Below are 20,146 nucleotides of genomic sequence, written 5' to 3' on the forward strand. Positions count from 1 at the left end.
CTTCTTAAAATTACTTCCTGCTTTCTGGGGGTGAAGACGTCTTTAGGGGATCCTGAAAATTTTTGAGTTAATTGTCAAGTCCTGTATAATTTGTCCAGTCGCTGCATAATGAGAAAATGCAGGGCTTGTTTCAAGTCTTTGTTCAAGTAGTCTGTGAATCTGGATCATCTCAGCTAGCCATCTCGAAACTGTCCTGAGCAGTTTGTAGTCCAAAGCTGATCTTTCCATGGTGTTAATCAGCTTAATGACTTTACCATAGACCACGTGGAATATCTTTGTGGGGTCCCGTCATCCCTTTGAAGATTTCAAAGTTGCTGTTAGGTGTGGAAATGGTTCCCTGAAGACGTTTTTTGTTGTTGTTTTTTGTTTTTTGTTTGTCCTCCTCTGTGGCTTGGAGCGATCCCAGTCTGATAAATGTCTGTCTCTCGGAACCATGAATGCTCTTTCCTAGAAGAGAATATCTTCACAACAATTTCTCCCCACCATCTGTCTTGCCAAACTTTTCCAGCTGACTTTTGCTGATGCTTTCTTGTAACGCGATGGTCTTGGCAATTCTTCTCTGAACAAGCAGCAGTAAACCCTTCACCCCAGGTAGCAGCATCACCACAGTGACCAACATGATGAGAAGCAGCCAGCAACTCAGAGCAGCAGCCGCTGCCTCCATGGTCCCACCACTGTTTGTGGCTCAGCTCCGGCTGAAGCTTCTCCTTAGCAAGCCTCCTAGGCTGGCCTCAAACTCGGGATCCTCCTGCCTCTGCCTCCTTCAGTAAATCCTACCAGTGTGCATCACCACAACTGGCAACGTGTAGCTTGGGTCTGAGCTGGGGCCTGCAAGGCCACAAGAAAGTGGCTTTTTCGTGAATTCACCCCACAAACTTTGGGCGCTAGATGTAGCAAGAATCTTAAAAGTTCTTATTAATAAAAACAAACCTGAAGCCAGGTATTGGGGTGAATGCTGGAAGATCAGAGAAGCAGAACAAGCCACAGCTTCCTCGCCTCGACAATTCCTCAGCTGATCCTGTTTCCTCAGACTAAAAGCCTCTCAGTCCTCATCTAGAATGGATCTCAGCTGAACTGTTGCTCAAAAGCCTAAAAGCTTAACCAGCCAAAAGCTTCTAGTTCCTGGTTTTCACGCCTTATCCACCTTTCTGCTTTCTGCCATCACTCCCTGGGATTAAAGTCACCATGCCTGGCTGTTTCCAGTGTGGCTTTAAACTCACAGAGATCCGGATGGATCTCTGCCTCCCAAGTGATAGGATTAAAGGAGTGTGCGCCACCATTTTCTGGCCGCTGTATCTAGTGGCTGTTCTGTTCTCTGACCCCAGATAAGTTTATTAGGGTACACAATATTTTGGGGAACACAATATCACCACAGCGTGTCACCATGGAGGCAGGCTTTGTGGTCTTATATATGCTCAACCTACACCTAGTACACCGGTCTCTTCTGCAGCCTGTAGATCAAGATGTAGAACTCTCAGCTCGTTCTCGAGCACCATGTCTGCCTGCACGCCACCATGTCCCACCATGATGATAATGTACTAGACCTCAGAAACTGTAACCCAGACCCAATTAAATGTATTCCTTTATAAGAATTACCATGGTCATGGTGTCTCTTCACAGCAATAGAAACCCTAAGTAAGACACGGGGCATAAAAGATTTCAATAAATTGCAAAAATAAACAAACAAAAATAACAAATGACTTGCTCAGTAAGTCAAAAATCAAACACAACAAAACCTTACTTTAAAGCCCCACCAAAAGACTAAATCAAGCAGAAGAATGAACAAATATATTGAAGACAAGCTGATAAATTATCACGCTCAGGTAGCAATAAACGGAGGGAGGGAGGAAGGGAGGGAGGGAGGGATTATTTAGAATCTTTGGGACACTTTAGACAAAGGAATAGATGAGTAGGCTAAAAGTATAGAAAACAGATTCAGAGAAATAAAAAGTTTCCAAATATTGGAAAAGACAAGAACATTTAGTTATGGGAAGAATGCAGAAGCTTAAGCATTTATAACTAGAAAATAAACTCTTGAAGTTATATTGTTGGTTCCAAAAACACAAAACAGAGAATAGTGAAAGCTGCAAGAAAAAAGCCTGAAAATGCTTGTAAGGCAAAGCCACAAAAATGATAGCTGAATCTCAGCAGAAAGGGTTTTAAGGCCAGGAGGACATGTAATAATGTATTCCAAGGCCTAAACAACAATAATTTTCAACACAGTATATCCAGAAGTTATTCCTCAGAATTGAAAACAAAATAAAGGTCTTTCATAAAAATCACACACTGAAAGGATTCATAACCACATTATCAAAAATATTTAAAGAAACCCAATACAGGAAGAAACAATATGAACACAATTATATGAGTATATGTGAGACACATTATCTCACAAAGAGTAGTAGATAAACAAATGATAATTAGAAAAAAGCCAACAGAGGCTGCCTCCACCACCTCACTCCATACCCAGACTTTGAATGTCCCCCTTCAGGTTCTAGCCTGGTGAATACCACCTCTAACCCATAACTGTTTCTCCAAAACCCCCATTTTTAGCCTGGATCCTATAGCCAGAAGCCTAGCCCAGTCTAGCCACTGGCAACTTGTAATAGCAAAAATAGCTGGGTGCAAATTCCCTTGCCCCAGCCTAGTCACAAGACCTCTCCTGCACCATAGCCAACATCGAGGCTTCTTTCAGGAATTGTCTATCCTTTGCACACCACCACCCCATTCCACACCCAGACATGCCACATTCTCCTCCAGGGTATATCGTGGTAAATATACTCCAATACCCAATACTTGTTTTTTTTGAACCCCATCAGATCTAGCCTGGGTCCCACAGCCAGTGCTCCAGTCTAATCTGACCACTAGCACCTTGCAGCAGCCAAACTCTAGGCTCCCAATAGGTCAGACATCCTGTGCCCCTGCCTAGTCCTCCTCCTGAATCACAGTCAATGTCTAGGCTTCCACCAGGACCTGCCCTATCTTCATCCACCCACATGACCCTTTGAACCACCTCCACCACCCCATTCCATACCCAGACATCCCACATCCCCCTCCAGAGTCTAGCCTGCTCAGTACCTGTGACCTTTTAATAAACACCTTTTTTTTCATAAACACCTGTTCTGCAATCTACAAGATTATGTCTGAGTTGCAAAACCAGTGTACCAGCCTGGTCTGTCCTTCCCTGCCCTCACCATAGAGCAGGAAGAACATCCTATACACCAGCCCTGTCTCTGTCTACCTGATTCCATTCAACTCAAACCATTTCCAACATGTAGACCAAGCTCATCCCACATCTCCTCTTCTCCTTGACCCTGCTCCATCTATAACATACTCAGAACTAACAAGGTCCTTGTGTGTGGATCTCATTGCAGGAATACCTACAATATATTTGCCCAATGAGAATAACCCAGATCAACTCCAGTGCATAGAAATCAAAAGAACCACCATAAACCTCCTCAAAGTTTAAAGAGGACACAAAGAAACAGCTCAAGAAAATTAAGGAAAAGGAGCATAATGGGAATAAATACCTGAGTGATGAAAAAGAAAATACAAACATAAGGCTGATGGAAATGACAGAAAATCCAGGACTTGCAAAGGACATTGAATAGACATAGAAACACTAAAGAGGACTCAAGCTGAAATGAAGTTGGGATTGGCCCAACTACAAAACTCTACTTAAAGCCTTATAAGTAGAAATGAATCAAGTAGAAATGAATCAAGCAGAAGACATAATTATGAGGTCTCAAAGATAAAATAGATAATTTAGACCAAAAAAGCAAGGAACACACAAAAAATTGAAGCACAGAAAAGGAACAAAAAGGACATGTGGTACATCATGAAAAATTCCAATATTCAAAAGTACAGGAATGGATGAGAAAGAAGAACCCCAAGTCAATGGCATAGAACCAGAACTTCAACAAGGTCATAAAGAAAACTACGCCAAACTAAAGACACAAACACACACATACAGATATAAGAATCACAGGAAAACACCAAATAGACAAGACCAAAAAAGAAAATCCCCACAACATATTATATTTAAAACACTAACTATATAGAACAAAGAAAGTATAAGAGAGGAAAAAAATCAAAAACAAAACACAAGTGACATATAAAGGAAAACCCATCAGAATAACTGCTGATTTCTCAGTGGAAACTTGGGAAGCCAGAAGAGCCAGGAGCAATGCATTCCAAATTCTAAAAGACAATGTCAGCCATCCTACACTAATATCCAACTACTAACTATACTAATACCAATATTAACTACTTACTAATACTACCCAGAAAACCTATCTGCCATAATTGAAGGATGAACAAAATTTTTCATGACATAAAAATCCTTAAAAAAAATTATATCCAAGAAACTGAACTGAAGGAAAAGTACAGGAAGCATTATTTTGGGCTGACAAGATAGATGAACATAACAGAGAGACTTTGGAAAGAAATATGAAGCCATAACTATTAAAATCCCAAATACAACTGAAAACACAAAAATTCAGTAACATGATAACTACAACACACACTTCAATAATAACTTTAAATATCAAGTACTCAATTTTCAAAATAAAATACAAAGATTGACTGAATGGATCAAGAAGCAAAATCCATCTCTCTGCTGCCCACAATTAACACATGCTGGAGAAAAAGATAGCATGTGTAGAAGAATGAAATTAGACTGGGGTGGTGGTTTGAAAGAAAACGGTCCCTAAAGGGAGTGGCACTATTAGGAAGTAGCCTTGTTGGAGTAGGTGTGGCCTTGTTGGAGACAGTGTGTTACTCTGAGGTCGAGCTTTGAGGTCTCATATATGTTCAAGTCACATCCAATGTCTCAGATCACTTCCTGTTGCCTGCACAACATGCAGAACTCTCAGCTACTTCTCCAATACCATGTCTGCCTGCCTGCTGCTGTGTCCTGCTATGATAATGGACTGAACCTCTGAACTGTAAGCGAGCCATTCCAATTAAATGTTTTCTTTATAAGAGTCGCTGTGGTCACAGTGTCTCTTCACAGTAATAGAAACCCTAACTAAGACAACTAGTATCTATAACTTTATACAAAAATTAATTCCAACTGGATCAAAGGCCTAAATATGAAACCTAAAATGCTACAACTGCTAGAAGAAAACATAGCCAATGCCCTACATGATACAGGGGTAGTAAAGGGCTTCCTGAATAGGACTCCATTTGCCCAAGAACTAAGGCCAACAATTAACAAGTAGGACCTCATAAAACTAAACAGCTTCTGTGCAGTAAATGATACAATCAATTGGATGAAGAGAGAGGTCACAGAGTGGAAGAGAGTCTTTGACAGCACTATACATCTGACAGAGGGTTAGTATCAAGAATATACAAAGAACTTAAAAAAAATTACCCATAGAATATACAATGAACTTTTTAAAAATGACCCATGAAAACATAGGTCTGGGACCTGAAGAGAGGATTCTCAAAAGAAAAAAAAGAATGGCTAAGAAACATCTCAAAAAAATGTTCATATACCTAGCATTTAGAGAAATGTAAACCAAAACCATTTTGAGATTTGATCTTATCCCAGTCAGAATGGCAAAGATCAGTGCAACAACCAACAGCAAATGCTGGAGGGAATGCAGAGAAAAAGGGACTCACTCATTCATTATTGACAGGATTGCAAAATCAGGCAGCCACCATGGAAATCAGTGTGGAGAATTCTCCAAAAGCTAAAAATAAATCTACCATTACTCTGCTATACCACTCGTTGGCATGTGCCCAAAGGACATGGTATCTATTCCACAGGTAACAACTCAGCCATGTTCATTACTGATCTAATCTCAACAGAGAGAAAATAGAAACAACCAACAAATGGATAATGAAATCATGGCACATCTACACAATGAAATATTATTCAACTGTAATGAATAGTGAAATCATGAAATTGGAGGAAACAGATGGAACCAGAAAAGATCATATTGAATGAGGTAACCCAGACGTAGAAAAACCTTACATGTTCTCTCTTATTGGCTGTTCCTAGCTCCAAATATTCAGATGTGAGTAACATAGCCTATGGTAACTACAGAAACCAGGAAAGTAAACAGGACCATTGCCAGGATGGGGGGCTAGGAAGTAACAGAGAGGGGATTAATAGGATACAAATAATCTGATCAGGGAAATGGGAAAGGGGGGGCTCATTAAGGAAGGGGAAGAAGGTAAATACAGGAGAAAGAGGGAGGTAAAATAACAATATGGATGGCTGAAAAATCTACAAGGAATGCTATTAACTATTTACCTAAAATACTATAATCCAGTGTGTGTGTGTGTGTATAAAATGAACTTTTCTCATCAGCGGATCCTCTAACAAAAAAAATCCCACCACTAGACATGAGAAGCCCTATTTGGAGTTGCTGGCTAAGGCTGTCTAAGAAACGCCCAAAACATACAGCCTATTGCTGTTGCCTTTGGTTCCCTCCCAGAGGTAGAAGGTAAGTCCTGATTACTGAAGATACTATGCACTTCAGAAACAGTGCTCAGAGCTTCATGAGATGGAACTGACCTGAAAGCCTCCTCCTTGGGGACTAGCTTTTATGGCAACAGAAAGGCAGCATCAAGCTTCCAAAGGAGGGAGGCAACCTACAGTCCTACCCAGCAATGAAGTATATGAACCAGGATGGCATTAAAACCCTATGTGTGCAGTAGTATATTTCTACCTGAATTATGTGCATTATAACAATAATCTATAAACATCTGCCCTTATACCCACAGGTAAGTGTAGTCTTCACCCCTCATCAAGGAAATTTCTCTTTGCAATAGAGGGAGACCATTACAGTTTTAGAGGGTGGAGAGATGGCTCAAGGGTTTAAGAATGCTTATTTGCTCTTACAGAGAACCCAAGGTGGATTCCCAGCACCGGGGTAGAGTGGCTCACAACTGCCTATGACTCCAGCTCTCAGGAATCTGACTGCCTTTTCCGGCCTCTGAGGGAAACTGCACTCAAGCACACTTTGTCAAAGCCTGCCTGCCATCATGAAACCTGCCATGATGGCAAATGAATTCTAATCCTTGGAAAATAGAAGCCTCAAATAATTTTTTTTAGTTTCTTTTTTTTTTCTATTTTTATTTGCATTGATGTTTTGCCTGCATGTAGGTCTGTGTGAAGGTGTCAGTGTCGGGTCCCCTGGAATTGAAGTTACAGATAGTTGTGAGCTGCCACATGGGTGCTAGGAATTGAACCCAAGTCCTCTGGAAGAGCAGCCAGTGCTCTTAACCACTGAGCAATCCCTCCATCCCCCTCAAATAATAGTTTTTATGCTGTCTTGGTGTCATATCACAGCAACAGAAAAATTAAGACAAAGGGTTAAACAAGGTCCTAGCAACATTTAGGAACATTTAAATGCTGTGTCTTATTTGGCATCACTGACATTTGAAGAACAAACTTCTTTCATGTGTTTGCAGTTACTGATTATGTTTATAAATCTAACTTGATCTCCCTCTCCCTCCCTCCCACCTACCTTGTCTCGCTCTTTCCCAGTACTAGGGAATGAATTAGCCTTATGCATGACAGGCAGGAGCTCAATCCCTAACCCTGCTTTCTTTTGAGGTGGTCATTTTAAGAAAGACACACCAAGAAACTCTGAGGAAATTCATTACATTATCTTTATTTCACGTATTTTCACATCTGTAGGTTTGCTAAAATGCCTAATGACAGCATTAAAATATGCTGCCACTTGACCTGATTAGCACAAGCATTCTGGATTCTTTTCCTCGAGAGAAAATCCATTCTTAAAGCATGGCATAGCATATAAACAGCCAGACTTCACATGTCATTTCTGGGGCAAATACAAGACTCTCTGCAACCTTCCTTTTAAGTCTACATTCCAATTAGGTAACAAAAAAATACTCAAAGGATTAAAAACAAAGATATCCAGGATAAAGGGAGCAGGAGGTAAAGGTAAAAAGACAGGCACCCTATCCACAGGTAGCCTGAGGCCCTTTCACAAGTGATCCTAAGAACCATGAAGAGGTCACTGCAGACCAGAAACAATCCCTGGCCATGAGGCTCTAAAAGACCTCCTACAGAAGGTAAGCCCAATGTTTAACATCTGTAGCCAATCTCAAATCCAAGAATCTAAGAATTTCATAGGTAAAACTTTTTACTAATAAAGTTAATAATAAATATCCATCAAAAGCAATAAAGTTGTTTTTTTCACAGTAAAAACTAATCTCCCAAGCAAAAGAAAGCAAACATTAGAATTGCTGGTAAATTTTGGTCCAGGAATGATTATTTAGGCTCCTGGAGTTCAAACTATATTATGTATACTTAATTCGTTCTTTTTATATTTATGTTCTTATAGTAATAGATTCTATTATATTTATTATATAAGTATAATTATAGTATTATATTATTATACACTTATAATATAATATAACAGATTATATTAATCTGATCTGTTTATATTTCCCTCTTAAATGACTACCAAGAAAATGACAAATTAATACCTATTAATCTATTTTCATATAAGATCTCCTACTACACCTATTTTCCCAATAAGAATAAAAACAAAAATGGCCAGCTCATAGATCATGCAACATACCTCTTGGACAAGAACCCTCAAGTGGTTGTTTTTCCTATTCCCTAAATCCAAATTATAGAATCTCTGGTTCCAAAAGGACACAATTCAGTACTTCAGTCACATAAGATCCATACCACATCCTGGCTTTCCTCCCTTGGCATTTCTCTAACAAAATCACACAAGTTTTCCTAGTAAAACTGTTTCCCCTTAGGAGGCAGATGCACAGTTGACTGTTGGGCTCAGTTTGCTGTACTCACCAAGGAGGGAAGATGTAAATGATGTCCTGGGGATGCCCCCTCAGGTGGTCTGCAGTCTCTCTGGTAAAGAGAACCTTCAGGCAGGCCCCAAGTCTAGGAGCTATTCCCCTGGGAGGGCTGGCTGGTGGCCCTGCTAGCTGCTTACACACTGCAACTTGCATGGTGCATTCCTCATGTAGCTCTAGAATTTTCACAGTTAATACACCAGATTTTCTGCCTAGAAGTTGAAGACAGAAGGGGGGGACGACACACATTTAGAAGCGTTCTACACATTTTGTGAACAAAAATCTATACCTGCCTCAACTGCACCTGTCAGAAACTGTGTACCAGTGTCAGAAAAGGAAACTAATACAGGGATGTTCATGGACTTTGGGGTGTTTGGGGTATGGATTTAAAAGGGTAGAATTTGGCCGGCGGTGGTGGCGCACGCCTTTAATCCCAGCACTCGGGAGGCAGAGCCATGCGGATCTCTGTGAGTTCGAGGCCAGCCTAGTCTACAGAGTGAGTTCCAGGAAAGGCGCAAAGCTACACAGAGAAACCCTGTCTCAAAAAACCAAAAAGGGTAGAATTTGATCTGGATTCCAGCAGTGCCTTTCTTACAGAATTGGCCAAGTTACATAGATTTCAACTCCTCTATTTTCTCATCTATGAAACAGATCATGTCACTTGCTCCAGTGAACATCTGAGAGAATTAGAAGATAAACTAAGTCGAACCAATGCAATAACAGTTATGGACACATACACTGTACCAATGTAAAAGTGCAAAGAACTGGGAGTGTTAGCTCAATTATAGAATATTTGCCTAGCATGTGTGTGGTTCACCTCATAAGCTCAAGTGGCTGGAGTAGGGTGGGGCACACAAAATATTCTCAATAAAAGTCAAAGTCTTTGCAGAGTCCTCATGTTGGGTGTGGTAGATGTCATCTGTAATTCTAGCTATTTGGGAGACTAAAGCAATAGAATCCCGAGTTAAAAGCTGATCTGGGTAACAACAAAAAGGGAAGGGGAAGGAGGGGAGCTCAGCTGGAAGGAAGTGAAAACACAGTAGCGGGCACAAAAAAGACACAGTGGGTGATGTCTCTGAGGAGGGACAAAGAAGGCTGTGACTCAGAAGAAAGTGGGGGAATTTCAAATCTTTACAATTAAACACACATAAAGGCATAAAGGCAAAGATTAACATGTGTTATTAGCAATGAATACATTTTATCTTTTTCTATTACTGATTAATTTTTAAAATAAAAAATTAGTTAAGTGGGATAATGAAAATAGACCTGCAAATAACATTCAGTATTAGTCTCTCAACCACTGTAGATTAACAGCAAAAAGACCAAAAGCCAAGTTCTAAGTTATATAGTTTCATTTCCGTTTCCACTTCCTCCCCTCTCACTTTTGTTTCATTCATTTGTTTTCTTGGTCTCAATCTTCCCATCCCTTCTCACTAAGTGCTGGAGTATAGGTTTGCACACTGAGCAGGCCCACCAACTGGTCAGGGCACTTTCAGGATGACTGCTTATCACAGTTTGTACCTGTCTCACTTAAGGACAGGAAGGAAATAGAGTTAGGGAAGGACATGAGCATGTGCAATGTCAAGCTGCTGCTGGTCATGGTGTGAGAAAAAATGGAGGTGTAAAGACAAACTTCTAAGACAAGCACTGACTAAAGAGTAAGCATATTGACTCTGGCACAGCACATGCATCTTTAATGAAAAGTAGGTGGTTTTCAATGGTGAACATAAAAGGAAGTTCGGATCAATGAAAGTCATTTTAGTTTAGGTATTTCTTAAGGGCAAGGCAGCCACACAGTGGCTAGAAAACCAGGGTTTTTAGAAACAAAAGGAAAACTGGTATATGTAGAGAATACAGTGGCCAAAGGTGTATTTTTGGACCTATTTTCAAAGGTGTTAAAAACTTGTGCTTGTATTAGGGGGGTTATACTAAACACTGCAAAACTACCATCTGACCTGTATCTTGCTGACAGAAGGCACTATCCAGGGCTTCATGACCAGCTAATTTATTGAGTACTGGTCACCCATCTCAAGTCCAGGTACTCAGCTGCAGAGGTTCCTGGTCTTGTAGCTACAATATCTGCTCTGCATCATACTAGACACGCAACTACCTATCAGGAGCAGAAAGTAACAGACACTCAGGGGTTACTTTAGAGCATACAGACACCCTGAGAGCTCATAAAAGGAAAACAATTATAAAAACACACACGTAGTAGAGCACATTCCATCATTAAAATACACATTAAAAACACAGGATGGACCCACACTATTATCGACTGTTCATTTTTGGAAGACTGTTATAATAAGTACTAACAATATTTCAAACAAGATAGTTTTCTCAATAACCACAGCACCAAATACCTTAGGGGATAAACAAGTTATTTTATGTTAACTATTATCATGCCCTGAACACCACAGTTTCCTTGGTGACTAAACAGGTATATGACACTGTGATAGGTATCAGCACTGGTGACCACAGCTGTAGGGAAGGGATGGCACAGTCTTGTCTTCTGGGCAGGAGTTCTAGGGGACACAGGTAAAGAATGTCTCTGTAGAATAAAATAAAGCAGTCTCAATTCCACTTACCTGAGAGAGAAAAAGATCATGAGATAAGGTCTGTCAAGTTATGTGGTGGAGGCAAGCTCCTAATTTGAGCCCAAGAGATATGAGTACCAGAGACACTCATTTTACCAAAAATACTGTTTTGCAGTTTGATGAATGGTTCAAAAAAGGTCATTTCTATGCTGCTAGGGCAATATTTTCCATAAATGTTGGAGCGCTTAACCAAAATATCACATCATCCATGAAATAGTTTGAGTAACTGCCAGAAACAATTACTTAGGGACTTTCTCAAAAGCAATACTAGAAAGATTTTTTAAGAGCCATAGGCTAAATACAAAACTGTTTTTTCAATATGACAAGATTACTGTACTCATGAACTCAGTAGCTCTAGTTATGTGCACAAGATCTGCACGAAGTTAAGCTAGTCAGCACTGTAGCATGGAGTGAGAATGAGTTCTTGAGCCTGAACCTGTAAATGAGAACTCTGGGTAGATGAATGGCTTCTGGGGGGGGGGGGTTAGTTTCTTTAGGGATATGGCTCCTGGTAGGCTGACCATGCTCCAGGGAATGGCACCACCACTGGGAGTATATTTATAGACAGCACAAATTGGAGTCATGGACTATTGCAAAACAACAACAACAACAAAAAGAACAACAACAACAAAAAAATGAACTTTTAGGGGGGGATAAGGAGGTGGGGGTTAACCTGAGAGGGGTTAGGAGAAGAAGCTGAGGGTGAATATGATCCAAATATACTGTGTGAAAATTTTAAAGTATAAAGAAAAACATTTTAATCCTGAAATTAAAAAATACCCTAATACCTTATTTGTAGTTTGCAAATGATAAGAGCCTCTCTAACAATATAGTATTAGCTACCTCTGAGAGCACTGAGAATCAGTGGGAACACTGTAAATACATGGTATAATGCCTAGTCCAGCACATGTGCAACATTTATACCATCAGCCTGTCAAAGCATTTTCAAGTCAGCGTTCTTTTTTCAAGACTGAGTATTTCTGTGTAACAGCTCTAGCAGTCCTGGAACTCACTCTGTAGACCAGGCTAGTCTCAAATTCACAGAGATCTGTTTGTCTCTGCCTCCCAAGTGCTGGGATTAAAGGCATGTGCCACCACCCGCCTGGCTCAAGTCTGTTTTCTTATTCAATCTATAAGAACTACAAAACACAGGCTAGAAGAAATAGAACCTCTGTAAAGTTGCTACCTAAAGTAAAGTTGTGATATCAAAAAATATGACTGCCTAGGGGCTGTAATAAAATTACAGAAATAATCAAGGAATTAGAAAAAAAAGGCTATATTATCAAAAAGCCAGGCAGGATGTACCTACAAGTAAAATAATGTCATGATTACTATGAGTACGACAATCAGCTTTCTGACTGAATTTTAGGCCTATTCCACAGGAAGAACTCCTATCCAGTACTTACGCCAGGGTGAAAGGCTGTGGATGGGAAGGGGTTACAGGAGCTGGGTGGTGGTGGTGGTGGTGGTGGCGCACGCCTTTAATCCCAGCACTCGGGAGGCAGAGCCAGGTGGATCTCTGTGAGTTCGAGGCCAGCCTGGGCTACCAAGTGAGTTCCACAAAAGGCACAAAGCTACACAGAGAAACCCTGTCTCGAAAAACCAAAAAAAAAAAAAAAGTACCAATATCCTGGGGAAATTTTTCTTTGGCAAAATTAAGAAAGCCGTATTACAGGAGGAAAACAAAACAAAACACCCCCTTTTAGCTTTTCTGATACGTATTTAAACTGAAGTTATAAGAAGCTCTTATTTTATGGAATAGATCTTAATCTATTTATTACAACTCTATAAACTGTCTTTGCCACACCCGTTAGTGGCCTGCTCCACGGCAGATGATCAAGGGTTTCCTTAAATCCTCTATGTAAAGAAACTGCACACAGCACCAAGATTTCATGCAATCTGGAAGGATTTTAGACTCTGAATTTTCTCCACTTTTTTTCCAATAAATGGTAAATTTATCATTTTATTCTAAAGAACTTTAAGTACAGAATACATCATACAAAGCTTGTAATATGTTGATATTCGAACTCCAAAAAGACCTTCTTTGATTTCTATGAAAAAGTTTAAATGATGGAAAGTTTTGATGAACATCTCAGGTTTTGGTAATTCTGTCTACCTATAAAAAAGTTACGACATTTAAAAAGTATCACATTCAACGTTACTTATGAAACCTTATGTTTCGAAATATAACCTCTGAGGAGTAAACATGAGGACAGTTAGACTGAGTTAGCCTGTCTTAATAGGAAATTATAAGTAGTGTATCTATCCATCAATCTGGTGAATCCACATTGTAATAAAGGACTTCTTTCTTTTCTATACAAAACCATCAATAATGTATATATAAACATTTTCCTTTCTCTTACCAATAGCTGCCAGTATTTTAACATCAAAGTTGCTTTTTGAGTTTAGAATTATATCCCAGTAAAGTCTATCAGACCATCTTCCTTCTCTTTCTTCCTTTCTAACATTCCACTGATCTCTTCTGTGTTTGGATGGGGCACATATGTGCCACGGGAAGCATGTAGAAGTCAGAAGCCAATCTATGGGAGCTGGTTCTTTCTTTCCATGATATGGCCTCTGAGGAGTAAACTAATGCTGGCAGCAAGCATCTATACCTGTTGAGCCATCTTGCCAGCCCCATCATACAAATCTCATTAAGTAATCTATCATGGGACTCTGGATTAGTGCTTGGGCTTCTTTACTTATTATATTACATAGGAAAAAAATGAATACCTGCAATCCCAACTCTGGAAAAACAAACTAAAATACCACCAAGTAAGATAAAGTAATCCTGACAGTCCTTGACACTAATTTTTATGATGCAAGTTTAAGAAATCAATTTCTTGTGAAAAGGACAGGGGGTGAAAATCATATTAAATTGATTTTTCTATGAGCATAAGTTAAAAGAGGTCACTAATACTCATTAAAAACTTATGCCAGAGACACTTCAGAAGGGAAAAAACAAACTATAACGGCTAATAAGTAGAAAGTGCTTCTGATGTAAGAAATGCTCAGAATGTTCACATTGAAAGGTCGTCAACATTTTGAAGTGTACCTTGAAGGATTGGAGAATAATGATTTAGTTAGGGTTGAGTATTTTTGACTAGTTTAAATCACCTGTATATGAAATTTGCTGAAGTAGCTGTCCAGATTGGTAACCTCTTTTTGTTTTTGCTTTTCAAGACAGAGTTTCTCTGTTGTAACAATTCTGGCTGTCCTGTAACTCACTCTGTTGACCAGGCTGGCCTCAAACTCAGAGATATGCCTGCTCTGCCTCCTGAGTACTGGAATTAAAGATGTGCACCACCACAGACACGCTCATATTGGTAACTTCTTAAAGTTTCCTTTTTTGAGTAGACATTCATATATTATGTTGTCTTTAAAATTAGGTTGCATCTTCTATATGAAAGTATTTTTTATGTTTTCTGATTTATATACTAATTTTCTTACAGCTGTTATACAATAAAGCTAATGTAGAATGTGTGGTTTTTGCAAATGTAACAACTGATAAAATTTTATACTAGTAAAAATATTCTTTTCTGTGTGAGGAGGATACATATGTGTGGAGAGTGTGTGTGTGTGTGTGTGTGTGTGTGTGTGTGTGTGTGTGTGACAGTATGTTTTACTGAACCTGGAGCTCACCTATTTAGCTAGACTGATGGGCCAGGAATCCTCCTGTCTCCATCTCCCCAGAGCTGGGATTACAGTCCCTTCTCAAATGCAAGCTACAGACCTACACTTAGATAGATCCTAACATTTGCACAGCTCAATGAGCTCCCACACCACACCAAAACAGTTTTCCACTGTATTTTGAAAAGTATCCCCCCAAAACAAAGACTATTAGAGAGAATTTTTTAAGTCATAAAAACACTAACAATCACCTTCATGTATTAATTTGAGAAAAGACTTTTTACCTGGAATATTTTGCACCCATCGCCTTAGAAGCTTGTGAAAATCTTACCTAACGATGTTATTTGGTAAGAAACACATCGATGTCTCCACAAAGAAATGGCAGATCTCTCTCGATTCTGCAGTTCTTTTAGTCTTTCTGCTAGTCCACCTCTGTTTAATGAATTATAATATACTATGTTTAAATAAAAGAAAAATCACTCATAACAGTTGCAGCTTTTATTTACATTTCACACACCCCAAACAGAAACAGGGAAACCCTTTGTATTATATTCCTTTTCTGGGTATCATTTCCAATTCCTAGTTTTCTTAGGAGGTCTGTTTCCTGATTCTCACCAATGTTGGGCTGCTATTATACTCATAAAATCTGACAGTTAAGTCAGTATGGTTCCCTTTCTACACTTTAAATTTTTCACTCCTTAACTGTGCTGTGCATTTACTACCTGCACTCCTCACTTGGCTAGGAATAGAAAATGCTGCATCCTCTCATGCAAATAGGGTCTCCAAATGTGCAAATATATAAATGCAAAGTGAATAATTCAGAGAGCCTCAGACAAGAACGAACTTGCCAATCTGTTGGTAAGCACAATAATCAAACAAGAATATTATTTGGACTCCTTAAGATCATTTATTATCAGTCACAAACACACTACAAGGATCACAAAATCAAGAAAAGTTAAAAATCAAGTTAGAAAAGGAGGAAAAGGCAAAGCAAGAAAAGGGAGGCAAGGGAGGAAGAAAGGAAAGGAGCAAAGTAAGGAAAGTTCTATGGAGTCTTCAATTACTTTCCTCTATCTCATCTACCCACCTCATCTAAATTTCTAAATCTGAAATTTACAAGGTTCCTCTCTCCATTAATTCACACCTAAGAACCTACCACCATCTAGTAGCTTAACTTCTAAGGTGTTTAATCAACCACTTCCCATCCAAAATCTGCTGCTCCTACTACCTCACTTCTAACACTGCCACTACTTGACTTCCTGGCAGACAGTCTTCACCCAGAACAGGCAGAGGCTTACTGCTCTGTCTCCTGCATACAAAAACATGCTTGGCACACAAAAGGGCCTCCGTAGGGTTTGGAACAGTATGTTCTAGAACTGGATTACATCACCTGCGCCATTAAAATCACTCTAATTTCAAGCACAACAGCCTCCCCACACACTCCTTCCTTCCGGGTAACTGAACCCAGAGCCATACACATGCTAGACAAACACTTTATCACTGAATCAGATTCCTAGTTCCTGGATTTCTGAGATAAGATTAACTAAAGAGAACTCGAGTCTGACTTCAAAATCACCATGTCACCCAGGCTTGTCTTGAACTACAATCCTACCGCTTCTAGTATGGTTAGAGTTGTGCACTATCATATCCAATTACCACTCTCTTCTGAAGCCACAACGTTATTTGGGGCATTGTTGGATTCAGATTGGCATAACTGTGACTATCTTGAGTTATAATGTCCACCAAGTATTACTAGAGGGTTTCACTTTTGGCATTTCCCACTATGATACAAATAAACTAAACCATCAGAGTGGTATGTATAGCTTTATGATTGGCTCCATCAGCATCAGGAATGTGTTTGATGTCTGTGATACTAGCTTCATATTGGCCATGTCCATTTTAGCCTGGATGAGGTCACTTCTGTCTTTTCCTTTGACTCAAATGACACGAATCCACTGGTCTTCCTGCTGTACACAACCAAACTTCTGCGACTATGTCACGACCTATACTCTGTGTAATCGTGGACCTTTCTTGTTCTTTGGTCTCATACACTTTCCAAGGCTTTTGGATACTAGGAAGTGGTTTTTCTAGAATGGGTATATAACCTTGTGCCTTATTTATAAAAACATGAGAATGGATATACATTTTCTCAAAATAATGCATGCATCCCATTATTTGTCTCTGCAAATATTATTTCTGGAAATACTGTTCTCTGCAACTACTCTAGGGATGAGAGCCTTTCATGACATAATCAGCTAAGTCTCTTCATCCAGAGTGAGTTTGGGCATCAGGTCTTTTGTATGTACCACCCACATTTTAGCCACTGCTCTCAGTTTGCTGTGGCTACAGTATTAATAGACCCCATAATCCTCACAACTGTGTCTTCTTCCACTGTGGCACATTCTCCCAGGAGTTCTCTGTCCCTTTTAGTTTAAAACACTGCTGGACATGGGTTCCTTCTCACTCTCATTGTTTTTTTGTCTAGGGACAGGACATTATTTTGTTTCAATTTATAACAAAGACACCTTGTACAACATGAGGTTGTGACATGTCTCTATAGGCTCCTGAATAAATCCTGCTTAGTTCACAAAGGCCAGCCATGGACTGATACACTAATAACAAGCATTTTCACCCACCCTGGCTCTCCTCAGCCATATGAGGTATTTTTATCCATCAATCAAGGCTCTCATATTTTCTTGCATTTTTAAGCATTAATTTGGCCACTTTCTCTAACCATACTCATGCCATAAAGGTAAGCTAATGGACTAACATTTATTTTTATCTTTCTCTTTGTAAGTTATATTTAATAATGAAACAGTGATTTCCCCTGTCACTATCTAACTGAGCACCTAGAACACTGACGTTGAATAAAGCCTGATAAGCCAAACAACATACTTCCACTAAGGAAAGCAGCATGCAAGCTAGTCATGACCAAATCCACTAATGCTCTACTTGAATGAACAACTTCATAAACTGGCTCCCAAACAGGCTGACAAATTGTCTATCAAAACCAGAATTTTATTTTGTCAATTTTCTTTCTCAGTTAAACAAATATTTTAAAATTAAAGTCTCAGTCGATATTTTAAAGACAGAGAAGTACTGAAGAACAAGAAATTACAAAGATGATTTAACCTTAAGAGCTTCTTCTTTGTTGCTGAATTTTCTGGAGTCTTGGGAAAATTGGCTGTATATTTCTGGGGTGTGCTCAATACAGGCTCAGTTGAATTTGCCCCTGAGTCAGTCTGTCTGTTCAAAGACTGTCTTGCATCTGATTTAAAATCCATCTGGTATTTGTGAGGGGATTCTGAATCAATGAAGAGGGCATTCTCTAGGTCATCTTCTTTGTCACTATCTGATGAATACTCCACAATTTCTGTAGAAATTGGCTGGAAAAAATTAAAAGAGATGTAATTAAATATTCTTCATTTAACCCCACATGCATATATGGCTATCATTGTTTTGACGAAAAACTTAATACTCAAAAATAAAGAAAAGAATGTTAAACTAGTTGTGAGCCAGGCATTGTTTTATAGATTCCATCAAAATCAACTCAAGTGTTTTTTATCATCCTTCAGCAAACTAATGGCATGTACCATATGTACTGGAGTCTCTAATGTAAGCTAGTAACATACCTGAGAGTCTAAAAGCAGTCAGTATCTGACACTCATTGGGGGGAAAAAGATTATTTCTCAGCTTTTAGATTTTAACAAGGAGATAACATTCATTATTTGTCATGAACCAAATAAAAAGATACTGTCTCTTTAAGTATAAAGCATTTTAATTCAGCAATGGAGCCATTAAGAGCTAATAGGAAAACTTGCCTTTTCTGGCATAATTCCAATATATTTTCTAGAGTCCAGTTAGAAATCTTTAACACAAACAGGGATTATTTAAGAATATGAGTAATTGCCTAACATTTCTTAAAATATTTCTTCCTGGTTTTATTCAAATTTCTGAACTTGTAAAATAAGATTATTTTTAAAAGTAGATCAGAAAACCAAAATTTGCATCACAGGGCCATCTTGTAGAATCTAATACTTTCTTTTGATGCCTTCTGTCTTTGCTCTGACACATACTAAGTGTGCTGGATTTTAATCCCAACTTGACACAGGCCAGAGTCATCTGGGAAGAAAGAACATCAGCTGAAAAACTGCCCTCATGAAACTGGCCAGTAGAGCATTTTCTAATTAGTGATTGATACAGAAGCACCCAGCCCCTTGTGGGTGGTACTACTCCTGGCAGGCAGTCCTGGGCGAGTAAAAGAAAGCGTGATTGAGCAAGCCATAAGCAGCATTACTCCATGGCCTCTGTATCAGCTCCAGCCTGCACATTTCTGCTTGACTTACTGTCCTGATCTCCTCAGATGATGTTTGTGAGGGGGAAGTGTAAGGGAAATAAACCCTTTCTTCCCCAAAATACTTTTGGTCATGATGTTATGTTAACAGCAATAGAAAGCCTAATTAAAACAACTTAGGATTTCTAAACATGATAAAATTTTATTTTCATATTACTTGGTTTTACAGGTCAGTTACACGTTGTTCTAGTTTTAGTAATAATTTATCCTTCAACATTTTAATTTTGCAGATTTCAGCAGCCTTAAATTATTTACAATTTATACAAAATATAAATTTATTAAAAGTGTACTTCATCATTAGTTGAATGGGACTTTTAAAAACAATTATTTGAAATATATGTTTGTGCTCCATCCTGAGGAGCTCATCTATTTTGCTGGATTAATATGGACCACACATCCCTGGTAATACAGGAGGCTTTTGAGTAAAAGCAGGAAGCAGAGTGTGAGCATGTATGTGCACTGTTACTGAAGTAGCTGGAGTTTGCTAATGTGCACAGCTTACTGCACTGGGTCTTTTCTGAAATTATATCATTAAGTACATGTGAAGAGTCTTTAAAATGATACTATCCAGTCCTGTATCATCTAAGAAGTAGTTTTGGTAGGTACCGTCACAGTTTTAAGAAAGAAAGAAAAAAAAAAAAAGCAATGAAAAGCAAGACCCTAGTTCCTTTCTATCCTTGCAAGTCTAAGCCTAAATCATGGCAGCTACATACTTATCAATGATTAATAAGCACTAGGAATACATGCTTTGCTCACAATACTG

The 20,146-nt window shown here is 39.0% G+C and overlaps 1 protein-coding gene across 4 annotated transcripts in view; it reads right to left on the bottom strand.

The window, feature by feature from the left end:
* The window catches only part of Spidr (scaffold protein involved in DNA repair), a 297,019-nt gene that overhangs the window by 171,400 nt on the left and 105,473 nt on the right, over positions 1-20,146 (bottom strand). For all 4 annotated transcript variants that reach the window (XM_052739948.1, XM_052739949.1, XM_052739947.1 and 1 more), the window contains exons 6-8: positions 18,162-18,415; positions 15,361-15,461; positions 8,801-9,017 (exon numbers count right to left, since the gene is read on the bottom strand). In XM_052739948.1, coding sequence (XP_052595908.1) covers positions 8,801-9,017; positions 15,361-15,461; positions 18,162-18,415 — 572 coding nt within the window. The remainder of the gene's footprint in view (positions 1-8,800; positions 9,018-15,360; positions 15,462-18,161; positions 18,416-20,146) is intronic.

This window comes from Peromyscus californicus, unplaced genomic scaffold (assembly GCF_007827085.1).
Source record: "Peromyscus californicus insignis strain IS unplaced genomic scaffold, ASM782708v3 Scaffold_16__1_contigs__length_79575227, whole genome shotgun sequence".
Lineage (NCBI taxonomy): Eukaryota > Metazoa > Chordata > Mammalia > Rodentia > Cricetidae > Peromyscus > Peromyscus californicus.